We start from the raw sequence: 27270 nt of genomic DNA, 5'->3' as shown, positions 1-27270 counted from the left end.
GAGGGAAGTGGCTGTTGAAACAAAGCCGCTGATCGGCAAGCGATTGTGAGGGAGATAAAGGACGCTAGTTATAAAGGAGGCTGCCTGGGAGCGGGGAGGTAAAGACAGTGAACTTGCAAAGGGGGGAAACAGGAAGACTAAAGCAATAAGGAGAGAAATTAGAAGAAAAGGAGGAGCAAAAAACTGCTGCAGCTAAGGAAAAGACACTAAGGCAAACAAGAGGGAAGGGAGTCTTGAAAGGAAGCAGCTGATCAGTAAGGGATTGGGAGGGAGATAAGGGACGCTAGCAATAAAGGAGGCTGCCTGGGAGGGGGGAGGTAAAAGCCCATGGATCCTCAGGATTTTTGCATTGGGTCACCCCAAATTCACAATCGGATCACATAGCATGTCCATGGCTACAGCCTGCAGCAAAAAAATCACGCATCCACTGTTTCGTGGGGCCGCAATGGCGCAAAAACGTGGTTACAAAGCACGGGTCGACATGGATTCTCAGGATTTTTGCATTGGGCTACCCCAAACTCACCGCCAAATCACATGTCTGTGGCCACAGCATGAATCACAAAAATCGTACATCCACTGTTTCGTTCAGAATATTTTTTTTCTTGTTTTCCTCCTCTAAAAACTAGGTGCGTCTTATGGTCAGGTGCGTCTTATGGAGCAAAAAATATGGTAGTTGCTGCAGCTATTAACAAAGTGAATTATTTGAGGAGTTGTTTTGCTGCATTTTAAGGCCTGTGTTACTTCGTGGATGCTTTTTATCTTCCTCGATTCAGTTGTAAACTGCCCTCTTGGTTGTGCAAACAGCGGGACAGCAATAATCAGAATAAATATGTACAGAGCTTTGGGCTTGCCCCTGCTCCCCCCCCTCACTCCACCAATTCAAACACAGACAACACAATTCTGTAGCAGAAGAAGGCCCTTTTTTATTATCCCTGAATTGCGTTTTACAATACTGCAGGTAGTTTCATCTTGGGGGAGATTTGTTTCTCTTCCCCGTGATCTGTCCAGTTCAAAATCTGGCAGGAGAAAACAAGACTCTATCATGCAGAGAAAATTATTGCTGTCTTATCTTATTTACAGTATAAACACTGACGAGGATCTGGGTTGACCTTGATCGTTCCCTGTGCAAAAAGCAACAGGCGAGAAACCAGGAACCTTCGTTTACAGAAAGAAGCTTTCTGCTGCTTGTCGCTCATGTCAGAGGGAGGTGGTTTTTATTTTTTTGTAACGAAATGATATCTATGATGAAATAATGTAACCATCACATGGACGCTGCTTTGAGTGTGCATGTGCAAGCACAGAAATATGGTGGTGCTGAAACCGTGTGCAGAATTCCAAAAGTGGCATCATGGCACCTAAGAAGATGTTAGCAATACCTTCAGCTTCGGCATGTTTTGAGTTGTGCTATTTGTGCCCCGCGGGGGAAATTGCAAATGATTATTGTATACAACCTTTTCCCACTCCTTGGTGGGAACAGCTAAGACTTGCCTAAGCCCTAAGAGGAGGGAAAAGGTAGGATAATGCCTGTATCGAGGTCCCCGTAACCCCTACTGTAGGGACGCGGGTGGCGCTGTGGGCTAAACCACAGAGCCAGGGCTTGCCGATCAGAAGGTCGGCAGTCCGAATCCCCGCAATGGGGTGAGCTCCCGTTGCTCGGTCCCTGCTCCTGCCAACCTAGCAGTTTGAAAGCACATCAAAGTGCAAGTAGATAAATAGGTACCACTCCTGCGGGAAGGTAAACAGCGTTTCCGTGTGCTGCTCTGGTTCGCCAGAAGCGGCTTAGTCATGCTGGCCACGTGACCCGGAAGCTGTACGCCGGCTCTCTCGGCCAATAAAGCAAGATGAGCACCACAACCCCAGAGTCGTCCACAACTGGACCTAATGGTCAGGGGTCTCTTTACCTTTTCCCTATACTGTACGGCCAGCCTGCACCAAAGATTCCGTCCCAGTGTGTGTGAGCTGCTTAGGGAGCAAAAACTTTGTGTGCTGCTGTTGTTGGAAGTGGGGAAAGAAACCTGGGGGAAGCGAGAACGATGGTGGGGCAGAGACGGGGAGAGGCAGCTCTGTGGGGCAGAGAGAGGAGAACAAACCATCTTTCAAATGAGCACATCAAGTTGGAATTGTAGCAAAACTGCTTTCCCACCATTCACACTTTCCTGCTCCTACGGTCATTTCCAAACTTTTGGTAGCCGAGGCACACTTTCCCCCTGAATTAAAATTGGAAGCACGTGTTATTTTTTTACATACACACACCCTCAAAAGGGTTTGGGGTTTTTTTGAGCATGTAACAAACAGGGTTCCTTTTCCCTCTGAGGGGCGATGCTCCCCTTCCCATATAAAGTCACAGGTCTGAGTGCATCTCCGGTGTTCTTGGGGCAGGGACTCATGCAGAGAAAAGAGGCAACCTGGATTCTTTGAGCTCATAGGAGCCTTTGATTATTAGCTACCCCCCCTTTAACCCCCTTGTGGTGCATTAATGTGTTTTGGCTCCCCAGCGGAAGTTACAACTCCAGGAGAATGTATGGGACTTGTGGCTTGTGGAAGAAGAGTTGTGGCATTTGGCACACCTCTTCTAACAACAAACAGTTTTCTTGGACAACCGAGGAGACCGTTGCCGAGTTGTGTCTGTTGTCCTGCGAGATGGCTCGTTGGGTCAGAGGTAGAAAATCGGAGGTGTCACAAAAAGCGGATGAGTCTCTTTATCACATTCATTGTTGGGGCCCTTTCCCTCCCCCAGAGGTTTATATGTCCACATCTGGAAGACACCGATGTTGTTTTATGTACTGTTGTCCGCAGCGCCGAAAAGTTCGAAGCACATGCAAAATGGCGGAGGCTGGAGAGGCAACGTTCACCTGGAGAGTTTGCATAGAAACGGCCGTTGCTTCCCATCACCTGGAATTGCAGCCCATGGAGGAGCCGGCGTTTCTCATTGATGAGGAAGACGTGACAGAACAGCTTTGCCTTTGAACAGGTCTTACACAGCCCAAAACACAGTCTGTTCCAAAGGGGGCAATGACACTGAAAAATTACCTTCTGAAACATTCCACTTCCCGCATGGCTTTTACTCAATTCGGCTGAGTGTAGAGTTCTGTGCTCCCCCCTACGTTTTGTCAATTTAAAAAAATCCATCACTTTATCAGCAAAATATAAATGTCATTTAATGAGGAGTTGCCCCCTCCTGGTTCTTAACTCTTGTTTTAGGCTGGAAATGATGGCTAGGAAGAGAACGGATGGCTGGTTGAGAAAGACTTTGGTTCCCAGAGCATGCCCGCGTTTATTTTGTCCTGCTTTTTGTTTGACAGAGCTGCCAATCAGGAAGTCTCCATCTGAAATATTGCCTCTGTGGCGAGCTGCCTAGGTGACTTTGGGCTGCCTCCAGACTGTCACTATTTTGCAGGAAGAGTTCGAGCGCATACCAGAAATTTGGGTTTGCGCAGTTAAAGTGGATGAAAGCGCTCTTGCCACAAATGCGCTTTAAAAGCAAACAGTTTGCACTTAGGAAAGTAATGGCAAAATGCTGTGAAAAGTATGGTATGAGTTAACGCATGGAGATGTAAATATTCCCACAAGCAGATCAGGATGTATGCAGGACAAATGCTCATTGTCATATAGCCTCACCACAAACAATTCAGATTGCTCTGTAGAGACCGGGTACAACATACCTTGCCCTGTAAGCTTTGTGCACGCAAGTCAGGACACATGTTCAATAAAGAGGTCATCTGAGGAACCCTGTATTCTCTCTCGGTCTCCCCCCATCCCATTCCAGGGGCAGCACCTGACTAACCTTAGGCAAAGACCCACAGCGCAACGAAATAGGTTATGTTTTGCATGTGAATATTCAAAGTCCAGTTCCCATCATCCAACAGCCATCTCTAACACAGGTCAAAGTAAATCGGTGATTCCTCCTTGCAAATGGATCCTAGCTCTTTGAAAACAGCCTCTGCCACTACAGAGCTCTAATATGCCTTCAGCTTCTGTGACAATGGTGTACCTGCAAACAGCTTCTGCCATTGACGTCCTGTTTGCTAGGATTCATGCAAAGAAACCCCCAATGTTTCACCCACCCATTCTTCTTAAACAATAAATAGCATAAATAGGATAAATTAGAACTTTAAAATAGAGAGCTCCTAAATTTATGGCAGCAGCTGCCATTCTTGCTAACTCACAAACTCCTCAATCAAAGGGAAATGGATGCACTATATTTCTGATATGAGAGTGGCATAAAGCCTCCCCCCCCCCCCCCGTTACATCCCATACCTCTGATGGGCTTGCAAAGGCAAGAAGGCGGGAGCTGAGCAGAGAGGCCTCCTGATTGGCTGAAAGGCAAATGGTTCCGCCACAATCCATTGACAGAATATGGGCATCTAATACGGGCGCCTGTGTAGCAGCAAGAGATTCCACACCCGTCTTTAACAAATGTGGAATGGCAACAAAAAGAGCTACAGTGTGGCTACAGTGGTGTAGCTAGCCACTCTGGTGCCCCGGGCGGTGCACGCACCCTGCAGCCAGGGGCGGAGCAAGCTGCCCATGGGGACGGGGCGAGCCAAGGCAGGGCACGTTGTGTGGGGTCTCTCCGCAGCCTCCTCCTCAGTTGTAGGGCAGATGAGGCGGTGGGCAGACGCAAGCCCCATGGTGCTCGAAAAAGCAGTGCAGAGCTTGCAGGCAGTCCGCCTGCCGCCTCCCCCCCAGGAGTGACACATGGCTCAGGTACATAGCTGTCAACTTGCAGATTTGAAAATAAGGGACCAGCAGCCTTGAAAATAAGGACCACCAGTCAAAATAAGGGACCTGCAGCCTCACCTGTTCCAGGCACCCCAGTCTTCCTGTCCTCCTGCATTCTGGTCAAACTCATGCTGGTAGCTTCAAGAACTCTGTCCAACCAACTTTGTAACCAGAGGTTCAACTGAATAGAATCTGAATCACATGCACCACAAGGCCTATGCAGCCTCAACTTAAGATGGCTCCCCGGCCTGGCTTTGCACTGCAAAGTTTGGAGCAGCACGTGCAACAAAATGGCGTCCAGCATTCAAACCCCCCCTCAGCTTGCATTAACTAGCCACACACAAGGCATGCAAGCTCCACCCCCCAGTCGTTCTTAGACTTCTTATTGGGTGAGCAACACAGCCAAGCAACACAGTTGGAGCTTCCCTCCTCCCTGGCCGAAAGGGAGGGAGGGAGAGGAGCTGCTTCCTTTGAAATTTAAGGGACATCATTTAAGGGACATCCATCAATAAGGGACAGCAGCGGGACATGGCGCTGGAATAAGGGACTGTCCCTTCAAATAAGGGACACTTGACAGCTATGCTCAGGTATGCTGCAGGCCCCACGGTGTGGTGCCCAGTTCCCCCACCTCACCTAGCTACGCCTCTGAATTAGGCAGATTCATGGAGGAGAGGGCTGTCGAAGGCTACTAACCATAAGGCTGTGCTATGCCTGCAAAGTTGGAGAGAGCAATGCTTCTGGTTTCTGGAAATTATTCGAGGGGAGAGTGTTTCTGCAGTGGCGTAGCAAGGGGTGTGCGGTGGGTGCGGGAGTTATTTTTTCAAAAACACATATTTTTGCCATTTTGTCACCACCCTCAGTGATGACACCCAGGGCAACCCTCACCCACCGCACCGCCTTTCTACGCCACTGCCTGGCTATGCCGCCGCCTGGAAACGATGTTTGGATTTAGCTATGCAGTCAATCTGTTTCTTGCCCTTGTCCCTTCCAGCCTTCAATGAAGAATGCTTCTCTTGCGATGACAGGAGGATGGAGAGGTTATGGTTGGGTTTTTGCGTTGGGTTCTTCTCAGGAACATGGTTCCTCAGAAGCTGGTGAGGGCATCCCACAATGTGAAGATGGGTGAATGAGGGCCTGCTTTGTTGAAGTCCCCTCTCAAAGGCATCACTGTTAGCAACCACTAGGTGGAGATGTCAAGTAACCTGGAATGAGAAGACCTATAACCTCTGTGCAAACAAACTGGGATGGATGCTCAACAAACAGGCTGCCTGGCGGAGATCCTAATTCTGACAACACATGGAAAGAAATAAATGACTGGTTCTCTCCCCCCCCACCCACGCATTGTGCCTTCCTGGGTCCTTCAAACATAAAAAGTTCCCGTTTCCTATGCCAAACATAACAAATCAATCTCTTCCTCGCTTCCAAAGCTTGATTTGAGAAGTCGCTCCGTCCAAGCGTCCCACACCCAGCCTTGTCAGCTTTGTGGGTACTCTTCCTCGCAATCCCCCCTGAGTCAGGATTCTGCGCTTGTTCTGTCCCCAAAAGATCTCAAAGGGCAACACTGATAGCTCTTCTTCCTCCCCATCAAGGGGAGAAGAAGGAGCAGCATACTAAATAAATAAGGTAATAAATAATATAAATACACCCGGCATTTCCCAAGTTATCTGAAAGAGAGAGAGAGAGAGAGAAATGGAAAGAGAGACGACTGCCTCTTTCTTTCCCTCTCTCCATCCCGGTAATCCTGAAGAAAAGTCAAAAGCTTGTCTCGCTCCTTGGGAGACCAAGCGAGGAGTCTCCCAGAAGACGGCCTTCTGCTGGCGTTGACTGGAGTTATTGCTTCGGTTGACGATTTGGAGAAGGAAGGAGAAAAAGGCAGGTCAGGAGGACCAGGGGTGGAGAACGTTCTGCGGACCACAGCTCCCACCGCTGATGAACATGTGGTTGATGGGAGCGGTGGTCCAACAATATCTGAAGAACATCCCATGGACCACCGCTAGGTTTGAAGGTTGCTGGGCCTCGGGACCAATGCTTGCCATCTTCCCAAAGTCTCCATCACCTTCTGAGAAGGACAGGTTGCGGTTGCCAGGTTCTTAAGTGCTTCCTCCCGGTAACAAAAGGACTTGCAATTTGTTGCGGCGGTCCCTTTCGCTTGTCCTTTCTTGTCCAAACCCCAGATCCCTGAAGACGGTTGCCATGGTCCTGCCCTTGGACCTTCTCTCCTTCCCCTGTCCGGCTCAGTTCTCCTCCTCGCAGGCGTGCTCAGCCCCCTTGAAGCAGGCCGACTCGTAGTGCTTGTTGAGGTACGACTTGAGGGCGAAGGTCTTCTCGCATTGCTTGCACTTGTAGTGCTTGAAGGCCGAGTGCGTCTGCATGTGAGCCCGCAGGTTGGAGCGGTCGGCGAAGGCCTTTCCGCAGTGGGAGCAGCCAAAGGGCTTCTCACCCGTGTGGGAACGCATGTGTCCCTGCAGGAGCCACGGCCGGCTGAAAGCCTTGCCGCACACGTCGCACTTGTGTTTGAGGTTGTGCGTCAGGATGTGCATGGCCAGGGCGGGCATGGAGACATAGGCTTTGGAACAGGTGGGACACTTCCTCGCCATCTTGCTGTCCAGGCTGCGGTGCGTCTGTTTGTGCCGGCTGAGGTTGGAAGACGTGGCGTAGGTCTTGCCGCACTCGCTGCACGAGTGGCGGTGCGCGCCCCGCCGCTGGCCCTCTCCCCGGCGCCGCGACCGCCCGTCGGTGATGAAGAAGGCGTCCATCGAGTAGCTCTCGGTGACGGCGGCTTCGCCGTTGAAGTAGTGCGCCGACAAGCTGGATTGGGGGCTCTCGGGGTCGCTGTAGTCTTCATGAGACGGCGTGTAGATTGGGTCTGAGGACGCCAAGTGGAGCTTCTTCTTTTCATTCTTGTAGCCGGACGATGCGAGGCAGGTCTGGAGATACCCTACGGAAGACAGAAAGGGTTCAGTTAATCAGGGAATCCTAGAGTTCAAAGGGACTCCCAAAGCAATCTAGTCCAACCCCCTGCAATGCAGGAATCTAAATAATCCATGACAGAGGGCCATCCAATCTCTGCTTAAAAACCTCCAAGGATGGAGAGTCCCCCACCTTCCAAGGGAGTCTGGTCAACTCATTGATGAAATCACAGAATAATAATGATGATGATGATGATGATGATGATGATGATAATAATAATTTATTATTTGTACCCTGCCCATCTGGCTGGGTCTCCCCAGCCACTCTGGGCGGCTTCCAACAAAGATTAAAAATACATTAAAATGTCACACATTAAAAACTTCCCTGAACAGGGCTGCCTTCAGATGTCTTCTAAATGTCAAGTAGTTGTTTATCTTTTTGACATCTGATGGGGGGGCATTCCACAGGGTGGGTGCCACCACCGAGAAGGCCCTCTGCCTGGTTCCCTGTAGCTTTGCTTCTCGCAGGGAGGGAACCACCAGAAGACCCTCGGCGCTGGACCTCAGCGTCCGGGCTGAACAATGGGGGTGGAGACGCTCCTTCAGGTTACAGACTCCGCTAACCCAGAAATAGTACCTCAGGTTAAGAACTTTGCTTCAGGATGATAACATAAATCGCACAGCGGCAGAGCGAGGCCCCATTAGCTAAAGTGGTACCTCAGATTAAGAACAGTTTCAGGTTAAGAACGGACCTCCAGAACGAATAAAGTTCTTAACCCGAGGTAGCACTGTAGTTCAAAAATGGAAAGAAGAAGAAGAAGTCCCAGCGAAAGAAGAATGGATACGATACAAAAACGTATGGAAAATGCAGAAGTGGGCAAAATTTACCGAAAAAATAAGCAATCAAGATAATTTTTTTCTATAAAAGAATGGAAATGGTTTATTGAATATTTACAAATGAACTGCAAACAGATAAGAACATTGGCAGGCTTATTGTAATAACCTGCAGTTTTATAAGAGTATATATATAAAGCAGATGAGCAAATTAAGTTAATTTGGATATGCAGAAAATATTAAAATTTAAGGGACCGCAGAAAGGGGAAGGAAGTCAAGTTTTGAAATGCTAAAATGATTGTAAAAATATTGAAATGTATAAAATTGTAAATCATATTGATTATGATGATGATGTCATCTAGTCGAACCCCCAGCAATGCAGGAATAATGAATCAACGGATTCATTTGATAATATTTCTACGCTGCCCCATTCCACAGGCTCCTGACAGCCAGCATCCACAGGCTCCTGACAGCCAGCAGGGTATTCAAATAGGAAGCTGCCTTATACCGAATCAGACCATTGCTCTGTCTCGCCTAGTATTGTCAACACTGGCTGGCAGCAGCTCTTTAGGAGCTCAGGTGGGGGTGTTCCTCAGCCCTGCCTGGATTGAGCTGATCCTAGGCATTAAGTTTGGGGTCTCCTGCATGCAAAAGAACTGCTTTACCTCTCCGCAATGTCTCTTGTTCCCTGAGAAGCAGATATAATACAGCCAACGAAAAGTAATAATAATAATAATATTCATTTATTATTATTATAATAATTTATTATTATAGTTTATTATTTGTACCCTGCCCATCTGGCTGGGTTTCCCCAGCCACTCTGGGCGGTTTCCAACAAAAATTAAAAATACATTAAGGAATGATTTAAAGGCACAGCCGAATACCTGTGGATGTTTGCAAATGGTGGTTTGCACAACAAACCACTGTTTTAAAAAAGAATGAAGAGGGGAGGTATTAGCATTATTATTAATTTTGAAAATGGCTAAGATTTCTAGATCCATCTGAAACATGGATTCTGAGGTAAAGGTAAAGGGGCACCTGACCATTAGATCCGGTCGTGGCCGACTCTGGGGTTGCGGCGCTCATCTCGCTTTACTGGCTGAGGGAGCCGGCGTGCAGCTTCCGGTTCATGTGGCCAGCATGACTAAGCCGCTTCTGGCGAACCAGAGCAGCGCACGGAAACGCCATTTACCTTCCTGCCGGAGTGGTACCTATTGATCTACTTGCACTTTGACGTGCTTTCGAACTGCGAGGTTGGCAGGAGCAGGGACCGAGCAACAGGAGCTCACCCCGTCGCGGGGATTCGAACCGACCACCTTCTGATCGGTAAGTCCTAGGCTCTGTGGTTTAACCCGCAGCATCACCTGCGTCTCATATTCTGATGTGCTGCACACCAAATATGAATACAACAAAAATCTGATAGCTATACAGTAAGAAAACAAATAATTGCAAAGGAATTAAAGAACAAAATCCGAGAAATGTGGTCTCACTGAACTAAGTGCCACATAATTCATTCACGAATCTTTTGATGTCTGCACAGAGCTCCATCTATTTTGATCAGTGACAACAAAAACAACAACAACAACAACAACAACAACAACAACAACAACAACAACAACAACAATTTATGTTGCCCATCTGGCTGTGTCAGAGAGTCCTATCGCCTTCCATCTGACGATCCTTATTAACCTAGATTGTCTCAGCATTGAACCTGAGAACCTTTGCACGCAAAACATGTGTTTTTGCCACTGAGTTATGCTTTGGTGTTGCAACTAGGAAACAGGGCATAGGCGAGAGGACAGACATTTGCATAGCCGTGTTTGCAGAAGGTCAACTCCTCGAGAAAGAGAGGCCGGTGTGTTCCCTTCCCACACTGGATGAAGGGAAAACCAAGTCTTCCTCTTGACTCCCTTTTCCAGGGAAGCCTTTGATGGCAGCCAGTGCTATCAGCAAATGGGTGATGCAACTCAGAAGCAGCTCAGCAAACAAAGGAGCATCGGGCGCACGGTTCCACAGCGAGAGGCTACTACGAACGTGCTTGTTTTTTCCCCCTTCCCTGGGGAAATAAGAGGAGCTGAAGTGGAAAGGAGCCGACCTCTTTCTCAGGCCGTTCCTTCTGTCTTGTCCAATTTCCTCTTGATTGACGGAGGGAAAGGCAGAGGCGAGCCGGGTCATCTCATTACCTCCCCTCATCTGCCTCACACGAAAATAAAAAAGGAATTAAATTTTGTCAGCTGCCAAATAGCCTAGAAGTTAGTAAAACGGGAAGTGGGTCACAGTCACGCTGAGCGGAAAGGCACTTTGTGCATTTTGTTCACGGGGTGCAGTCTTCTCCCCAGGATCAAACTCTAGGAAAACTGGGTGCGTGCACAGCACTGATTGGCGCTGGCCTGTGACGTTACCGACCCACCTTCCCAATATGTTTTTTTTTTTTCAACTGAAAAAGAGTGAAAATTTAAAAGGCGAACAGCTTGCCAGAAGCTTTGGTGGAGGTGGAAGCTGGGTGACTCTCTAAGCGTTCAGTTTGCTAATACTGTAAGTCTGTCACTGAGGAGGCTGACTCAAGAAGGAAAAAAGAGTTTATTCACATAGTGTATAGCCAAAAATAAAATTAACTCCCGCAACATGCAGTGATGGCCAACAAGCTTAACAGAAGGATTAGACAATTTCATGGACAATAAGTTTAGTAAGGGCTATTAGCCACAATGGCTAAGTCGTACCTCCACTGCTTGAGCTTATATGCCTCTGGCTACCAGTTCCTGGAAACCGCAGGAGGGGAGAGGGCTGCTTGTGAATCCTGCTTGTAAATTTCCAATTTGGGGTATCTGGTTGGCTATTGTGAGAACAGGATTCTGGATTAGATGAACCCTTGACTTGATACCTGAAGGAGCATCTCCACCCCCATCCTTCAGCCCGGACACTGAGGTCCAGGCCTTCTGGCAGTTCCCTCCCTGCGAGAAATGAGGTTACAGGGAACCAGGCAAAGGGCCTTCTCGGTAGTGGCACCCGCCCTGTGGAACGCCTTCCCATCAGATGTCAAGGAGATAAACAACTATCTGACTTTTAGAAGACATCTGAAGGCAGCCCTGTTTAGGGAAGTTTTTAATGTCTGATGTTTTATTGCTTTATTATTATCATCACCAATTCTGTTGAGAGTAGTCCAGAGTGGCTGGGGAAACCCAGCTAGATGGGCGGGGTATAAATAATAAATGATTATGATTATGTTTTAGCGACCAGGCTCTTCTTATGAGAAATGGAAAACCCAATGGATTTCCTCCAAAGGTGGTCGGCGGACACAAAACCAATTCATTTTGGGAAAGGAAAGACACCCTTGTGCTCCCTGCAATACTGATTGTGACTGTTTCCCTCAACTCACTTCAGTCCCTTGAAATTTAAATTGGAAGCCCAGAAATATATGAGCAGTTTACTACCACCTCTCCTGAAATATGTAAAAATAAAATAAAATGATGCCTTAATTTCCCCCACTCCTCCATTTCTAACTGCTGCCTGTTCTGACCTATATGGTGGCACTGTGGTCTAAATCACAGAGCCTCTGGCTTGCCGATCAGAAGGTTGGTGGTTCGAATCTGCACAACGGATTGAGCGCCTGTTCCTCTGTCCCAGCTTCTGCCAACCTAGCAGTTTGAAAGCATGCCAGTGCAAGTAGATAAATAGGTACCACTGTGGCGGGAAGGTAAACGGCGTTTCCATGCGCTCTGGTTTCCGTCACGGTCCTCCGTGCCAGTAGCGGTTTAGTCCTGCTGGCCACATGATCCAGAAAGCTGTCTGTGGACAAACACCGGCTTCTTCAGCCTGAAAGTGAGATGAGCACTGCAAACTGATAGTCGCCTTTGACTGGACCTAACCGTCCGGGGTCCTTTTTCCCTTTTTACCTTAATATGGGTTGTCAAAACTGAAAGAATAAAACCTAAAACTTCTGACAAAGTTGTAGGCCACACCTAGTGGGCCACTTTGACAGGTGGATGGGGCTGGACACCTGTCAGTCACCTGGCATCCCCACGACACCAGGTGATGCAGCTTCAAAAAAAAGTAATGGGATTAAGTACCATCTATACACCATTTTCATAATACTTTCTTTTAATACAGCCCTGTTTAGGGAAGTTTTTAATATTTAATGCTGTATTGTTTTTAACACTTGATTGGAAGCCACCCAGAGTGGCTGGGGAAACTCAGCCAGGGTATAAATAATTTTTTATTAATGTTGTTGTTTAGTCGTTTAGTCGTGTCCGCCTCTTTGTGACCCCCTGGACCAGAGCACGCCAGGCACTCCTGTCTTCCACTGCCTCCCGCAGTTTGGTCAGACTCATGTTTGTAGCTTCGAGAACACTGTCATTATTATTACATGCAGTAAACTTAACCCCTTTTTTCCACAGCCTTTCCCAATCTTGTGTCCAACATCTCTTGCCCAATCAATCATCACAGATTTAACTTGTTCGTCCTTTGTATGCCATTCTAACAACAAATTACACATTTTGGAGAGATTTTTAACATTAGTGTCTAACAATTCCGTTTCCAATTTGGATTTTTATGTTGCAAAACCATTTTTCTTATCAAGTTTATACAATTCGTTAATCTGATAATCTTGTAACCATCCATCCAATTTATCTGATTCCTTCCTGAGCTCTGATTCCTTCCTTCCTTCCTTTGGAAGCCCCCCCCCCTCCTTGAATTCAATTCAGGGATGCAAAGGAGGAGTCAAGAGAATGTTCTGAGTACTCTCCTAATTGTTCGTCCTTTTCACTATGGCTTGAAGTTCCCAGCTTCACCTTGAATATTCCCATAGATGACTCCGGGGCCAGGAGAAGAGGAAGTAAGTTTATCTGGCAAGGCCAATGTCCGAGGATGGGGGGTCCCCACCCCCATTGTAAATGATAAGAGGGTAGTTATCCCTGGAGTGTGGAGGGGCAGCGACCCACAGGGAAGCTCTGTGACTTTGTTTCCAAAAGAAAAAGTGATTAGGGAGAAACGCTCTGGAATTCCAGGCTTATGCAAACAGAAGCTTGATATTTTAGAAAACCACAACCCTGGAAGTAACAGCTTTGGCTGGAGTAACAAGTATCTGTGTTCACAATCTGAGAGACTGTATGTATGCATGTGTGTGCATGCGGGGTTCCTCATAGTCTGTTCTTCTGAACTTCTGCACCAGTAGGTGGCCCCCTCGGGCAGGAGAAAGCTGCCGAGGAAGAGGAGGGCATGCTTGCAAAAAGAAGGTTGTGCCATTTCTCTGAGATGGGCTAAGTGCATCTCATTTCTAATGCCCTTGCGTATAAATGCACAAATATTTCTGCACCGTGAAGTGCTCAGGTTGCTTCTGACCCTGGAAATAGCACACATCCATTGTTACCAGTAGCCTTGTCCTTCATGAGTTTGCTTAATCACTTTTCAGTCATCTAAGGTGGCCGCCATCACTACCTTTCAGTGGTCTAAACCACTGAGCCTCTTGGGCTTGCCAATCAGAAGGTCGGCGGTTCGAATCCCCGTGACAGAGTGAGCTCCCGTTGCTATTTCCCAGATTCCATCCCAGCTCTTAGCAGGCAACACAGATATTTAATGCAGGGATGGAGGGAGGGTGATCTGCAATTGACAGCATTGGTTTTGGATTGGAACTGGACCCAGAGTCATAATTATCAGCTGTTGCAGAAGCTTCTTTTGGAAAACAGGCTCCCACCAGTTAACTTAGAATCATAAAGGTAAAGGCAAAGGGACCCCTGACCATTAGGTCCAGTCTTGACCGACTCTGCGGTTGCGGCACTCATCTCGCTTGATTGGCCAAGGGAGCTGGCGTACAGCTTCCGGGTCATGTAGCCAGCATGACTAAGCTGCTTCTGGCGAACCAGAGCAGCGCACGGAAACGCCGTTTACCTTCCTGCCAGAGCGGTACCTATTTATCTACTTGCACTTTGACGTGCTTTCGAACTGCTAGGTTGGCAGGAGCAACGGGAGCTCATCCCGTTACAGGGATTCAAACCGCCGACCTTCTGATCAGCAAGCCCTAGGCTCTGTGGTTTAAACCACAGCGCCACCCACGTCCAAACGTAGAATCATAGAATTGTAAAATTTGAAGGGACCATCTAGTCCAGAACTTTTCATGTTGGTGACACACCTTTTAGATACGGTTCATTTCGTGACACAGTTATTCAGTTTTACTAACAAACCGGAAGTTAAACTAACAAATTTCCAGCCCCAGGAGGAGCGCACAGAGTGTTTGTGCAACACACCTACACACGGCAGCTGACACACGAACGTGTCATGACACACAGTTTGGAAAGCTCTGATCTTGTCCAACCCTCTGCAATGCAGGAATCTTTTGCCCAAGTGAGACTCGAATTCACAACCCTGAGATTAAGAGCCTCATGCTGTACCAACGGAACTCTCTCAATGCTATAGGACTTCTTTCCATAATGTGCTAAAGCACAACCAGTGTGCTCCGTGGCTGAGTGGGGATTTGAACCCTGGTTTCCCAGGTCCTAGCTCAACCCTCTCATTTCTTTTTTCACATTCATCAGAATTTGTGTGCTGCTTAATAGTCAATGGGGACATGGGTGGCACTGTGGGTTAAACCGCAGAGCCTAGGACTTGCTGATCAGAAGGTCGGTGGTTCGAATCCCCATGACGGGGTGAGCTCCCATTGTTGTGTCCCTGCTCTTGCCAACCTAGCAGTTTGAAAGCACATCAAAGTGCAAGTACATAAATAGGTACCGCTCTGGCGGGAAGGTAAATGGTATTTTCGTGTGCTGCTCTGGTTCGCCAGAAGCGGCTTAGTCATGCTGGCCACATGACCTGGAAGTTGTACACCGGCTCCCTTGGCCAATAAAGCGAGATGAGCACCGCAAACCCAGAGTCGGCCACGACTGGACCGAATGGTCAGGGGTCCCTTTACCTTTACTAATAGTCAATGAAACCTCTTAAGCAGTTTACAAAGGAAAGTTAGTTTAGTATAACCACATGAAGAAATCATTTCTTCTAGCGTAAACCTGCTGCCATCAATTCGACCGGACCATCCAAAGCTCTGGCACTTGGGCTGATGGTTCAAAGAAAACGATGGTTCAAAGAAACACAGCAATAACAATTCCCTGCTAGCTAATTGGATTCTTCCTGTGCAGTGTGGAACTCACACCACAGAAAAGCAACAGGCTCCTTTTATGTATTCAGCTCTAAATGATGTTAGGAAATCAAATTACGCCTACTTGGGAGTCCGTTCCAGAAGCGACCATTTGTCCCAACATCTGTGCCTTATGGAAAAGAACCAGGAGAGTTTCACCCATTTGGTATATTCCAGCTACAGATGGTGCTCATGTGGCAAGTGGGAGAGTCGAAATCCCTCCCCCACAAATAAAAATAAACAAATTGAGCTTTTTAAAAAAGAAATAAATGGCTAAACTGGTATTTTTTTCTTCATTTGAGTTTTTGTTCTGATCTTCTTGAGATCTAGGGCAGAAAACAAGAGAACAATTTCTTGCTTATGCCCAAGAAGAACTCCCTAATTGGAAAGGTCTCTCCAAATGGATTTGAGGTCATCCGCCAAGATGTCTCCAGACGGGCCCCTCGACATATCGGCAGGCAGCTTCTGTGATGCCTCCACAAATGCTGTTCTCCAAGACAGTCCAGGACAGAGAAAAGAAAGTCCTCCTTCACGCAGCTCATTGTTAACCTGTGGAACTCCCTCCCACAGGAGCCAGTGATTGCCGCCAAGCTAGATGGCTTTAAAGGACGATTTGACAAATTCATGAAAGAGAGAGGGCTTTTGGCGGATACTAGCCAGGGTGGCTATATTTTGCCTTCACAGTCAGAGTCAGTTAGTTGTTGCTGGCACCCGTCTGTCTCGAGGGACAATGTGCCTTCGGGGGTGAAGTCAAACCTATGCGTTAGCTGCCCCAAAGTGACCTCTGTGGGGTGTAAGCGTGGGCTGTGTGCATGGAGGTCCTGGGCTACCCAGATGGCAACACCCCCCTCAAGGAGGGGGTGGAGCAGCATAGGCTGCAGGATGAAAAGAGTGACTCCCTACCCCAACTGACACTCTTTGACCCCCCATTTTTTGGTGGGATGTAATCCACTGGGAGCAGTCAAGTATAACATTCCTTGTTTTCCTAGAGTGGACATGCAGGGGAATGTTTGGTCCAGCCAGTCAAAAACTTCCTGTTTCCTCCTGGCTGGAGCATCCTTCCATTTGCATGTGACTAGTAGGTAGGTGTGACCTTACCTGTCCAGGTAACAAAAGGACAAAGCACGCAGCACACACTCTCTTTTTCACTTCCTTTGTCGTTTGAGCAGCTTCTTAGCTAGGAATGGTCCTGCTAGCTTTTCAGCTGGCAGAAGAACTGGGATTATTCCCCCATATGGGGTAGAGCCACATGTACATATTTGTAACTAAGTCTGCCTTCAGGGATCCAACCGTGAACTGATGTGAGTAAACTTCTTTTATTGACTTTGAGTAAGATTGTCATGTCTTTACTCTTTTAAGAGGGATTCAGGGGAATTTACCAGGAATGTACAATTCAATCCGAGACAGACTAAATTGTATAATAGTCAGAGGCTCACACAAGCCTGCAACCAGCTATCTGCTGTGCGTTTAAAAGAGGAATGTAAACTTTGCTCAGTAAAGGAACTTGCTAACACAAGGTAAAGGTAAAGGGACCCCTGACCATTAGGTCCAGTCGTGGCCGACTCTGGAGTTGCGGCGTTCATCTCGCTTTATTGGCTGAGGGAGCTTCCGGGTCATGTGGCCAGCATGACTGAGCCGCTTCTGGCGAACCAGAGCAGCACACGGAAACGCTGTTTACCTTCCCGCCGGAGAGGTACCTATTTATCTACTTGCACTTTGAGGTGCTTTTGAACTGCTAGGTGGGCAGGAGCAGGGACCAAGCAATGGGAGCTCACCCCGTTGCGGGGATTCGAACCGCCGACCTTCTGATTAGCAAGTCCTAGGCTCTGTGGTTTAACCCACAGCTCCACCCGCATCCCCAACACAAGTTAGGAAGGATATTAATAAACAATATACAGTGGTGCCCCGCAAGACGAACGCCTCGCAAGACGAAAAACCCGCTAGACGAAAGGGTTTTCCGTTTTGGAGGCGCTTCGTAAAACGAATTCCCCTATGGGGTTGCTTCGCAAGACGAAAAAAATCTTGCATCCCCACGCGGGTGTTTTTGGCTTTTTTCGCCCTTTTCTTAAGCCGCTAAGCCGCTTAACAGCTGTTCCGCTGATAAGCCGCTTAACAGCTGATCGCTGGAAGCCGCTTGACAGCTGTAGCGCTAATCCGCTAAGCTGTCAATGGGCTTGCTTCGCAAGACGAAAATACCGCTATACGAAGAGCCTCACGGAACGGATTAATTTCGTCTTGCGAGGCCCCACTGTACTGTATTTTTTGTTCTATAAGACTCACTTTTCCCCTCCTAAAAAGTAAGGGGAAATGTGTGTGCGTCTTATGGAGTGAATGCAGGCTGCGCAGCTATCAAAGAAGCCAGAACAACAAGAGGGATTGCTGCTTTCACTGCACAGCGATCCCTCTTGCTGTTCTGGCTTCTGAGATTCAGAATATTTTTTTTCTTGTTTTCCTCCTCCAAAAACTAGGTGCGTCTTGTGGTCTGGTGCGTCTTATAGAGCGAAAAATACGGTATCCTCTCCTGCCACCCTGAACATTCCCCCCCAAAATTGTCCCCCCTCCTTGCAGACCATCTCCACCACCATTATGCCAACAGGACATGCCACACATGCCCTCTAGCACCCTAAGAAAACGCCTTGATCCTGATTTGATTAGATTTGATTGTTTGGTGGATTTACAGAAAGAAAAAAACACACCCACCCCAATAAATAAATTTTAGAAAGGGGCAAGATTACCAACGGATACACAAAGCATAACAAAACCCCAAGACTCCTTGCACTCCCCTCTGCTCCCTTTTTCTTCCTGCCCAGGGTGGTCCTGCCCCCTGCCCGGCCCTCAGAGCTGGCACGTCCCATGGGGCTGGGTCTTGGTGCCAGCAGTCTCCTCCTTGCCTGTTTTCCAGCTGTGAGCTCCCCAAGGGAGGAGGCCAGCAGTGGTGCCATGGAGAGGCTATGGAAGAGCAATGGGATTATTATCCCTTGCAGCTGCGGCAAGCAGTGGCATAGCATGGGGGGTGCAGGGGGGGCTGGCCGCACCGGGCGCAACATCTGGGGGTTAGGGTTAGGGGGCGCAAATCCACGGGTTAGGGGGAGCAAATCCACGGGTTAGGGGGTGCAAATTACTTGCCTTGCCCTGGGTGCTGACAACCCACGCTACGCCACTGGCGGCAAGCTTGGCAGTGGTGCTGGTGAAGGAAATAGTGACACTCCGAGATCAAATTGGAAGATGGGACGGCTTTCGTGATTCTGGGACTGTCCTTGGGAAATCAGGACATTGGGAGGGGATGGAGCAGGAACGCTGCGCGGGGGGGGGGGGGAGTCTGCCAAGAAGGTGTGGCTTGGGGAGAACCTTGTTGGGGGCAGACAGAGAAAAGCAGAGGGCCAAGTTTGGCCCCTGGGTTCTGAGGTTCTCCAGATGGATAGGAGGGCAAGGGAGGAGTTGGGTTCAAAACACCCCACAAACATTTTTAGTACAGTGGTACCTCAGGTTAAGTACTTAATTCGTTCCGGAGGTCTGTTCTTAATCTGAAACTGTTCTTAACCTGAAGCACAACTTTAGCTAATGGGGCCTCCTGCTGCTGCCGTGCCGCCGGAGCACAATTTCTGTTCTCATCCTGAAGCAAAGTTCTTAACCTGAAGCACTATTTTTGGGTTAGCGGAGTCTGTAACCTGAAGCGTATGTAACATGAGGTACCATTGTACATGCTGAGCAGGAAAGGGTTGTTAACTGTTTTGGTGCTGGCCATTTGTCACCCAAACTCTCTCTCTCTCTCTCTCTCTCTCTCTCTCTCTCTCTCTCTCACACACACACACACACACACACACACACACATCTTTTTCTACTCCACAGGGAAAAGGATACAGATCCGCTTAGCTCAGGGGTCAGCAGACTTTTTCAGCAGGGGGCCAGTCCACTGTCTCTCAGACTGTCCCATTAAACTTTAATTAGTTTAATGTAAATGCCCAGTGCACTTCCTTCTTTAAAAGTCTCACCACGGCAGAGGATTTCGCGCAGCAGCTAAGAAGGGCAGGAGAGGCAGCATCTTCCCAAAAAAGAGTCCTGGAGCATGCGGTTTGTAAATCAAAAATAAGGTTTATTTACAAAACACCAAAAAACAACCCTGGCGACGAACCACACATCTCAGCAAAACACACACCCAAAAGGGAGAAGGGGGAAGAACAAACAAACAGGGGGACTATTTATACAGACTCATGTTCCTGGAAGCCTAATGACCTCCAGCTGCTCAGTGATTAGAGCGTTTCTGCTACTCTTTTAACCCTTTGATAGCAACACCCCCTCTCGCTCGTAACACTGAGCTGTACCAACCTTAATACAAATTTAAACCTGAACAGAAACATTTATGAGATTGCGGACTCAAAGCTTTTGTAAAACCGTCTGCGAGATTTTCTTGGCTTGGACAATACTTTAGTTCAATTAAACCTTGTTTTACACTTTGGCATACATTTTGATAACGGATATCCAAGTGTTTTGTGTGCGCCTTGAATTGACCTGATTTAGCTAGTTTAATACAAGGTTGATTGTCTTCCCACACTCTGATAGGTAGGGAACATTCTCCAAACAATTCTTGTACCAGTTGCTTATAAAATTCCAGTTCTCTACATATATCTGATAACGCATTGAACTCAGATTCAGTTGAACTTAAAGCTATAAGTGATTGTTTTCTTGATCTCCAACCAATTAGTGCATTTCCAAATTTTATCGCCATTCCTGACACTGATTTTCTATCTGGTCCAGCATCTGCCCAACTGCTGTCGGCCCAACATTCAAGTTGTGTGCTGCCCTCTGCTGATAGTTTTAAGCGAAAGCTTTTGGTAGTTTGGAGATACCTTAAAACTCTTTTTACTCCTTGCCAAGCATGCATTGATGGTTTTTCAGCTTGTCTACACAGCATGTTGACAGCATATGTTATATCGGGCCGAGTCCACTGTGCAATGTGGAGTAGACTGCCTATCGCTGACTGGTAAACCCCGGGATTACAGAACTCTGCCTTTTGCTCAGTTTGAGCATCCTTTGTGTAACTTAACTCCATTGGGGTTTTAACACCAGCACAGTTGTTCATTTTAAACCTTTCCAGCAACTGCTGGATTTTAGCTTCTTGGCTAAGCCAATAGTTACCATTTTCATCTTGCTGAATTTTAACTCCTAGATAAACAGATACATTGCCTAGTGATTTTATCTGAAACCTTTCTCCAAGCTTTGTGGCAAATTGTTGTGCAAGTTTATCATCCTTTCCACTGTATAATAAATCGTCAACAAATATCAAAACTGCTTCTTGTTCACATCCCGAGCCTTTTAGATAAAGACACGCATCTGCTGCGCTCTTTCTGAACCCCATGCTCTCTAGAGCATCGTTTAAGCAGGAATTCCAATTACGGGCGGACTGTTTCAACCCATAAATGGATTTGTGTAGGCGCCAGACCTGGTTTGGCTTGTCTCCTTCAAAACCTGGTGGTGGTGTCATATAGACTTCCTCCTGTAAGTCTGCATTTAAATAAGCCACATTGACATCAAAATGAAACAGCTTATTTCCCTTCTTAGCTGAAGAGGCTAGAAGCATTCTTAATGACTCCGATCTTGAAGTAGGGGCATAAATTTGAGAATAGTGAACACCTTTGCGCTGCGAAAACCCTTTTGCAACTAGCCGGGCTTTATATTGCAACTCTTCAGTAGTTGTGGGCTTTAAACGATATACCCATCGACAACCTACAGCTTGTTGCCCTTTCGGAAGCTCTGTACTTGTAAACACACCGAGAGACTTCATTGAAGCCATCTCTTTTTCCATTGCTTCCTGCCACTTTACGGCTTCTGAGCTTGGAAGCTGTTGTACTTCCATATAGCTTTCTGGCTCACACTGTGCCATATTTACGTATACACTTGTCACCTTAAACCGCTCTGGCGGCTTGCCCTTCGTTGCACGACTTGACCTGCGCAATTGCTCCTCTTGTGCCCCCTCTGACCGTTGGCTGTCAGAATCTGTCTCAGACTTTATGTCTGGATGCGCCCCTAGGGATAAAGACCTCCGTTTAGATACCTCCCTTGGGCTTGGTGTTGCAGGTGACCTGCTTTGCTTTTGCTGTCTGCTAGGCCTACTGACTGGCGAAGTTGGAGCACTCCTAGATTCTGGCTTTTCTACCTTAGGAGAAGAACCTCGTGCCTGATCAGAATCTGCATCTGAACCATGTGCACCATCCCCTTCTGGCTCATCACTCTCTGGACTTTCTTTCTCAGCATGAATGCCTAAATCATCTCTCAAAATGTCAGGGTTAGCGTGTAAGTGAGTCCATCCGGACTGCTCACAAAAATCAGCGCTCCTACTGAGGACCACTCTTGTAGTATCCCCATCTGGGTCCACAAACCTCCAAGATTTGGCATGTGGTTCGTACCCGCAAAAGATGAGTTTCCTAGCCCTTGGACTTCCCTTTTTCCTTAACGCTTTTGGGATAAGTACATAGGCTTGAGATCCAAACACCCGAAAGTAATTAACTTTGGGCTTCTTCCCATATAAAGCAAAATAAGGCGTAGTATCAATTACCGAATTATATACTCGGTTCAGAATATGAGTAGCCGCCTGCCAGGCTTCCGCCCAGTAACTCTGAGGAAGTTTAGCATCAAACAACATAGAGTTTGCCAACTCTTGCAAAACCCTATTTTTACGTTCGGCCACGCCTCCTTCTTGGGGGGAATAAGGTGTAGACAGACGATGCTTAATTCCCTTTTTCTTAAAGAAATTCTGCAACACAGACCCGGTAAATTCTGACCCTCTGTCTGTCTGAAAAGCAAGTACTCTAGTACCGAATTCAAGTTCTACCGCATGAACCCAATTTTTAACTGTTTCTGCAGTATCTGCTTTTGTTTTGAGAGGAAAAAACCATGTAACCTTTGTTTTGTCATCCGAGAGACACAGTGCATACTTCGAACCTCCCATGCTAGCAACAGGCATTGGGCCACATAGGTCCATATGCACAAGTTGGAATACTTTGTCAGATTTCCTATCTGAACTGGGATAGCTGCATCTATGAACCTTCGCACTTTTGCATGCAGTACAATCCAAATACTTAGTACATTTGTTCAATTTGCACCCTTCTGATAATTCAGGTTGCCTTTTAACATACTGAAAATTAATATGCCCTAAACGGCGGTGCCATAAATGAACACAAGAATTATGGGTAGGCGTGTTCACACAACCAGCATGAACCTGTTCAACTTCATCTGGACTTGTCTCAAAATAATATAACCCATTTCTGCATTCCACCTGCAAAAGAGATACGTTATTCTTTGAAATAGTGCAAACCCCATTTTCAAACACAGTTTTAAACCCATTTCTATCAAGTTCTGACACAGACAAAATACACCCCTTCAGTCCCTTTAGCACGTAGGCATCAATTTCTGTTTGCAAACAATTTAAGAACACTGTGCCTACAGTCTCTAAGGAACGTTTAGTTGAATCTGCCATTGTCACAACTTTAGGGGTTTGCAAATGTCTGCAATTCTGCAAACGTACACTAGATGGCGCCACCAGGTGGTGAGATGCACCACTGTCGATCAACCAGCGTAGATTGCTGCCTTGGCCACGCCCTTGCATCAACGCCATTGCTGAAGCCATGTGCTGTGTGCTGTGGGAGTAGCCACGACCTCCTCCTCTTCTTCGACGTCCCCTGGAACTCCTTGTCTGGTAACTAGGGGTAACGGCCTTGTTGCTGTCTTGACCAGGTTCACGTGTGCAATTCCTGATTAGGTGGGAAGGGGAACCACAGCGAAAACAGTGTCTAGCTGCAAAAGCATTTACTGTGTGCTCAAACTCAGCATCAACACTCTTAGGCACAGCATAACTCCCCTTTAAAGACAAACCTCTTTCTCTTTGCCTTTTATCCTGTTCATCCGCAAGCCGAGAAGAAATGTATTCAAGGGTTAATTCAGTTGAAGGCATAGCTTCCAAAGTTAGAGCTAGAGTCTCATAGCTTTTATCAAGAGAAGACAACAATATGTATGACTGCTGCTCCATAGAGAAAGGAATGCCCAGCTGTCTTAGTTGATTAAAGGCAGACACCATTTTGGCAATATGTTCTTTCACACACGCTCCCGGTTGGAGACGTAAATCAAACAAACATCTTGTAGCATGGATCTTGGCCCCCGCAGTGTTTCTGGAATTTAACCGCTGCAGAACCGTCCAGACCTCATGCGTGTTCTTTAACTCAGAAACATAAGGCATTTGCTCTGGTCCCACTGCCAAAACTAGTAGACCTTGGGCTTTCCTGTCGCGTTTCTGTGAAGCTGCTGCTGCTGCTTTGGCTTCTGCAGACGCGTCTGCAGCTGCCTGTAAAGGCGGTGCTTCAGTACAGCTCCACAACTCTTTTGCTTGCAACCAAACCCTTACTCTAGCCTTCCAATCTTGCCAATTTTTCCCATTGAGTCGCGTAAACGGGACAGTAAAACTTTCCTGGGACTCTGCCATCCTCCCTGGGGCTTAGGAACGATACTCACACACCTGTAGACCGTCTCCCAGCTGCTGAGGTGGCTCCTTGAGGAATCAGACGTCTTCCAGCGAGTACAAACTGCGCAGTGCCTCTTTAAAACTTTTCTAGGCACGTTGCAGGACTCAAGCTGCTTTGGAGGCTTTCGTTGTCAGCAACCGCTTCTGTCTTCACTCCAGTCCTTGCATAAATCACTCTGAACTGCTCTCCTTATCTCCTTCTTGACGTACAAACATCCATAACCTGTCCCATTAAACTTTAATTAGTTTAATGTAAATGCCCAGTGCACTTCCTTCTTTAAAAGTCTCACCATGGCAGAGGATTTCGCGCAGCAGCTAAGAAGGGCAGGAGAGGCAGCATCTTCCCAAAAAAGAGTCCTGGAGCATGCGGTTTGTAAATCAAAAATAAGGTTTATTTACAAAACACCAAAAAACAACCCTGGCGACGAACCACACATCTCAGCAAAACACACACCCAAAAGGGAGAAGGGGGAAGAACAAACAAACAGGGGGACTATTTATACAGACTCATGTTCCTGGAAGCCTAATGACCTCCAGCTGCTCAGTGATTAGAGCGTTTCTGCTACTCTTTTAACCCTTTGATAGCAACACAGACCTTGTGGGGTGCCGGACTATATTTTGAAGAAAAAAATGAACGAATTCCTATGCCCCACAAATAACCCAGAGATGCATTTTAAATGAAAGGACACATTCTATTCATGTAAAAACATGCTGATTCCCAAACTGTCCACAGGCCGGCTTTAGAAGGCGATTGGGCCGGATCCGGCCCCCGGCCCTTAGTTTGCCTACCCATGCCTTAGCTTTTCCTCTGCAGGGAGCCAAGCAGTTGGAGCTGGAAGGTGGGCAATTCTGGAAGGGAAAGTGGCAGTCTCATCTGCCCGCTTTTTTCATTCCAAAATGAAGCTTTTTAAAAACTGTCCAAAAACCTGGACGTTGGGGGGGGCACTCCACAGAACTCTACATAAGGAGTAATTTTGCCCTCTGTTATCCTTCCAAAATCTCTTAACTGTCGGTGATGAATATTATTGTCCCATATTTACAAATTTCTTTTAGGGGAGGGGTAGCTGAAGGTTGAAATGCGCCTTCATGAAGGCAATACAGGAGTGAAATTTCCACCAGGGAGAATGCAGGTGGGTTCTGTCAACATCAGGGTGTGTGGGTGTGTATCTGTAAATTGGGGCTTTGCCACTCTCAACCGCTTTTAAATTTATTGTTATTCACGTTTTATACTGTATTTTATGCTGGTTTTTGTTGTTGCATCAATTAAGTGTTTGAAATTTGTTGTTAGCCACCCTGAGCCTGCTTTTCTGAACCGGGAAGGGTGTGGTATAAATAAAAAATTGTTATTATTATTATTATTATTATTATTATTATTATTATTATCCCATTACTCATTCCTTTGCAAAGGAAGGAGGGCACTAGCAAGCTCCCTAACAGATGGTGAGTTTTCTAAGGGTAGGAAAACACATTCCCTCAGCGCTGCATTTTGAACACTCAGCACCAGAGATCACTGCAGGATGAGAGACGCCTCTCTTGCCTCCCCCAATCTCTGCTCTTGAATACAGATTTTTATATAGAAAGGGAAAGAGAAATCCCTGAACGCGTAGAGCTATCCTTGCTTTCTCTCGCTGTTGAAGATCACTGGGAGATGCTTCCCTCTGCCTGAGATGGGTCTTTAAAAATAGAACCCACCTTTGATTTTTATTATTTTGGCAGATGTGCAATTCAGAAGGTTTAAGAGACGTCCCCCCCAACCCTGGCAATCTCTACGATTCCCCCCCCCTCCTGGTTCGCCTTCTCCCCCTCCCCCTTGTTTACCAAGTGCAGTCACACACTCTTGGCGGAAAAATGCACTCCTCAGCAATTTTTCACACTTTCGCTGGAATGCACAGCAAGGTTATTGCCAAGAGGCGCAAACTATTTAAGGCAAGGAGCTGCTTCCAGCAACAGGGATGGAAGGGAAACAATGTCTGTGTCGGGAATCTTTTAGGATGCGTCCCGTGTTCCTTCCTGACGAACCTTCTCTCCTCAAATTGTCAAGCAGCGGGTTCCGTTTATCCTCTCCAGCATATCAAAATTATGATTTGGGGGGGGGGGTTGACAGGGGAGGGGGAAGACTCTTCCAATCCCCTCAGAACAGGAGCAACCATCCTTTTTCAGAGTAATTGACGGGCTCCACTTTGCTCCATATGAGGTGATAACGAGTCTTTCAAGTCTCCCTGTTCTTTGTGACACTTCAGCACAGAGTAGTCTTTGCCAGCTTGGTGGCCCAGCCAGCATGGTGCTTGTATTTCAAAAACATATGGAGAGCACTAAGAGGGAGTCAGAGAATAATAATTGGGGGGGGGGGGATTGGAACAGGAGTGCACTCATTGGATATGATCCCCATTAGTGAAAAAGGCACCCTGTGCGAATTCAGCTCTATTCATATAGGTCCAACGTGGGACTTGAACACACGAACATTGGATGAAGAGTCCTGTGTCCTCACACATTTACTGATTCCTTGGGGTTCCCCCCTCCACACTCTTTATGTGATCTCAGCCAATCAGGGATCACATAGTGAATATGACGATATTGTGGAAAAGTGGCATATAAGTAAACTGATGATGATGATGATGATGAATGAGAAGGGGTGGGGAAGAGGAGGCATGTGTTTTTGGAGGATGGCACTTCTGATTTTAATGAGGGTGAAAGAGGAGAGCACAAAATATGGTCTGAAGCTCAATATAAAAAAAACGAAGATCATGGCCACTGGGCCCATCACCTCCTGGCAAATAGAAGGGGAAGAAATGGAGGCAGTGGGAGATTTTACTTTCTTGGGCTCCATGATCACTGTAGAAGATGCCTGCTTCTTGGGAGAAAAGCAATGACAAACCTAGACAGCATCTTAAAAAGCAGAGACATCACCTTGCCAACAAAGGTACATATAGTTAAAGCTATGGTTTTCCCAGTAGTGATGTATGGAAGTGAGAACTGGACCACAAAGAAGGCTGATGCTTTGAATTCTGGTGCTGGAGGAGACTCTGGAGAGTCCCATGGGCTGCAATTATTATTATTATTATTATTATTATTAACAAAGGTCCATATAGTTAAAGCGATGGTTTTCCCAGTAGCAATGTATGGAAGTGAGAGCTGGACCATAAAGAAGGCTGATTGCCGAAGAATTGGTG

The 27270-nt window shown here is 47.1% G+C and overlaps 1 protein-coding gene across 1 annotated transcript in view; it reads right to left on the bottom strand.

Annotated features, from left to right (window-relative positions):
• Positions 1–6874: 6874 nt before the first annotated feature.
• The window catches only part of SCRT2 (scratch family transcriptional repressor 2), a 32777-nt gene continuing 12381 nt past the window's right edge, over positions 6875–27270 (bottom strand). The window contains exon 2 of the mRNA XM_081917276.1: positions 6875–7660. Within this exon, the coding sequence (XP_081773402.1) occupies positions 6957–7660 (704 nt within the window). The 3' untranslated portion in view covers positions 6875–6956. The remainder of the gene's footprint in view (positions 7661–27270) is intronic.

This window comes from Podarcis melisellensis, assembly GCF_964234715.1.
Source record: "Podarcis melisellensis genome assembly, chromosome: 6".
NCBI classification, from domain to species: domain Eukaryota; kingdom Metazoa; phylum Chordata; class Lepidosauria; order Squamata; family Lacertidae; genus Podarcis; species Podarcis melisellensis.
Note: the sequence above shows the minus strand (reverse complement) of the source record. Positions and strands in the feature narration are given on the sequence as shown.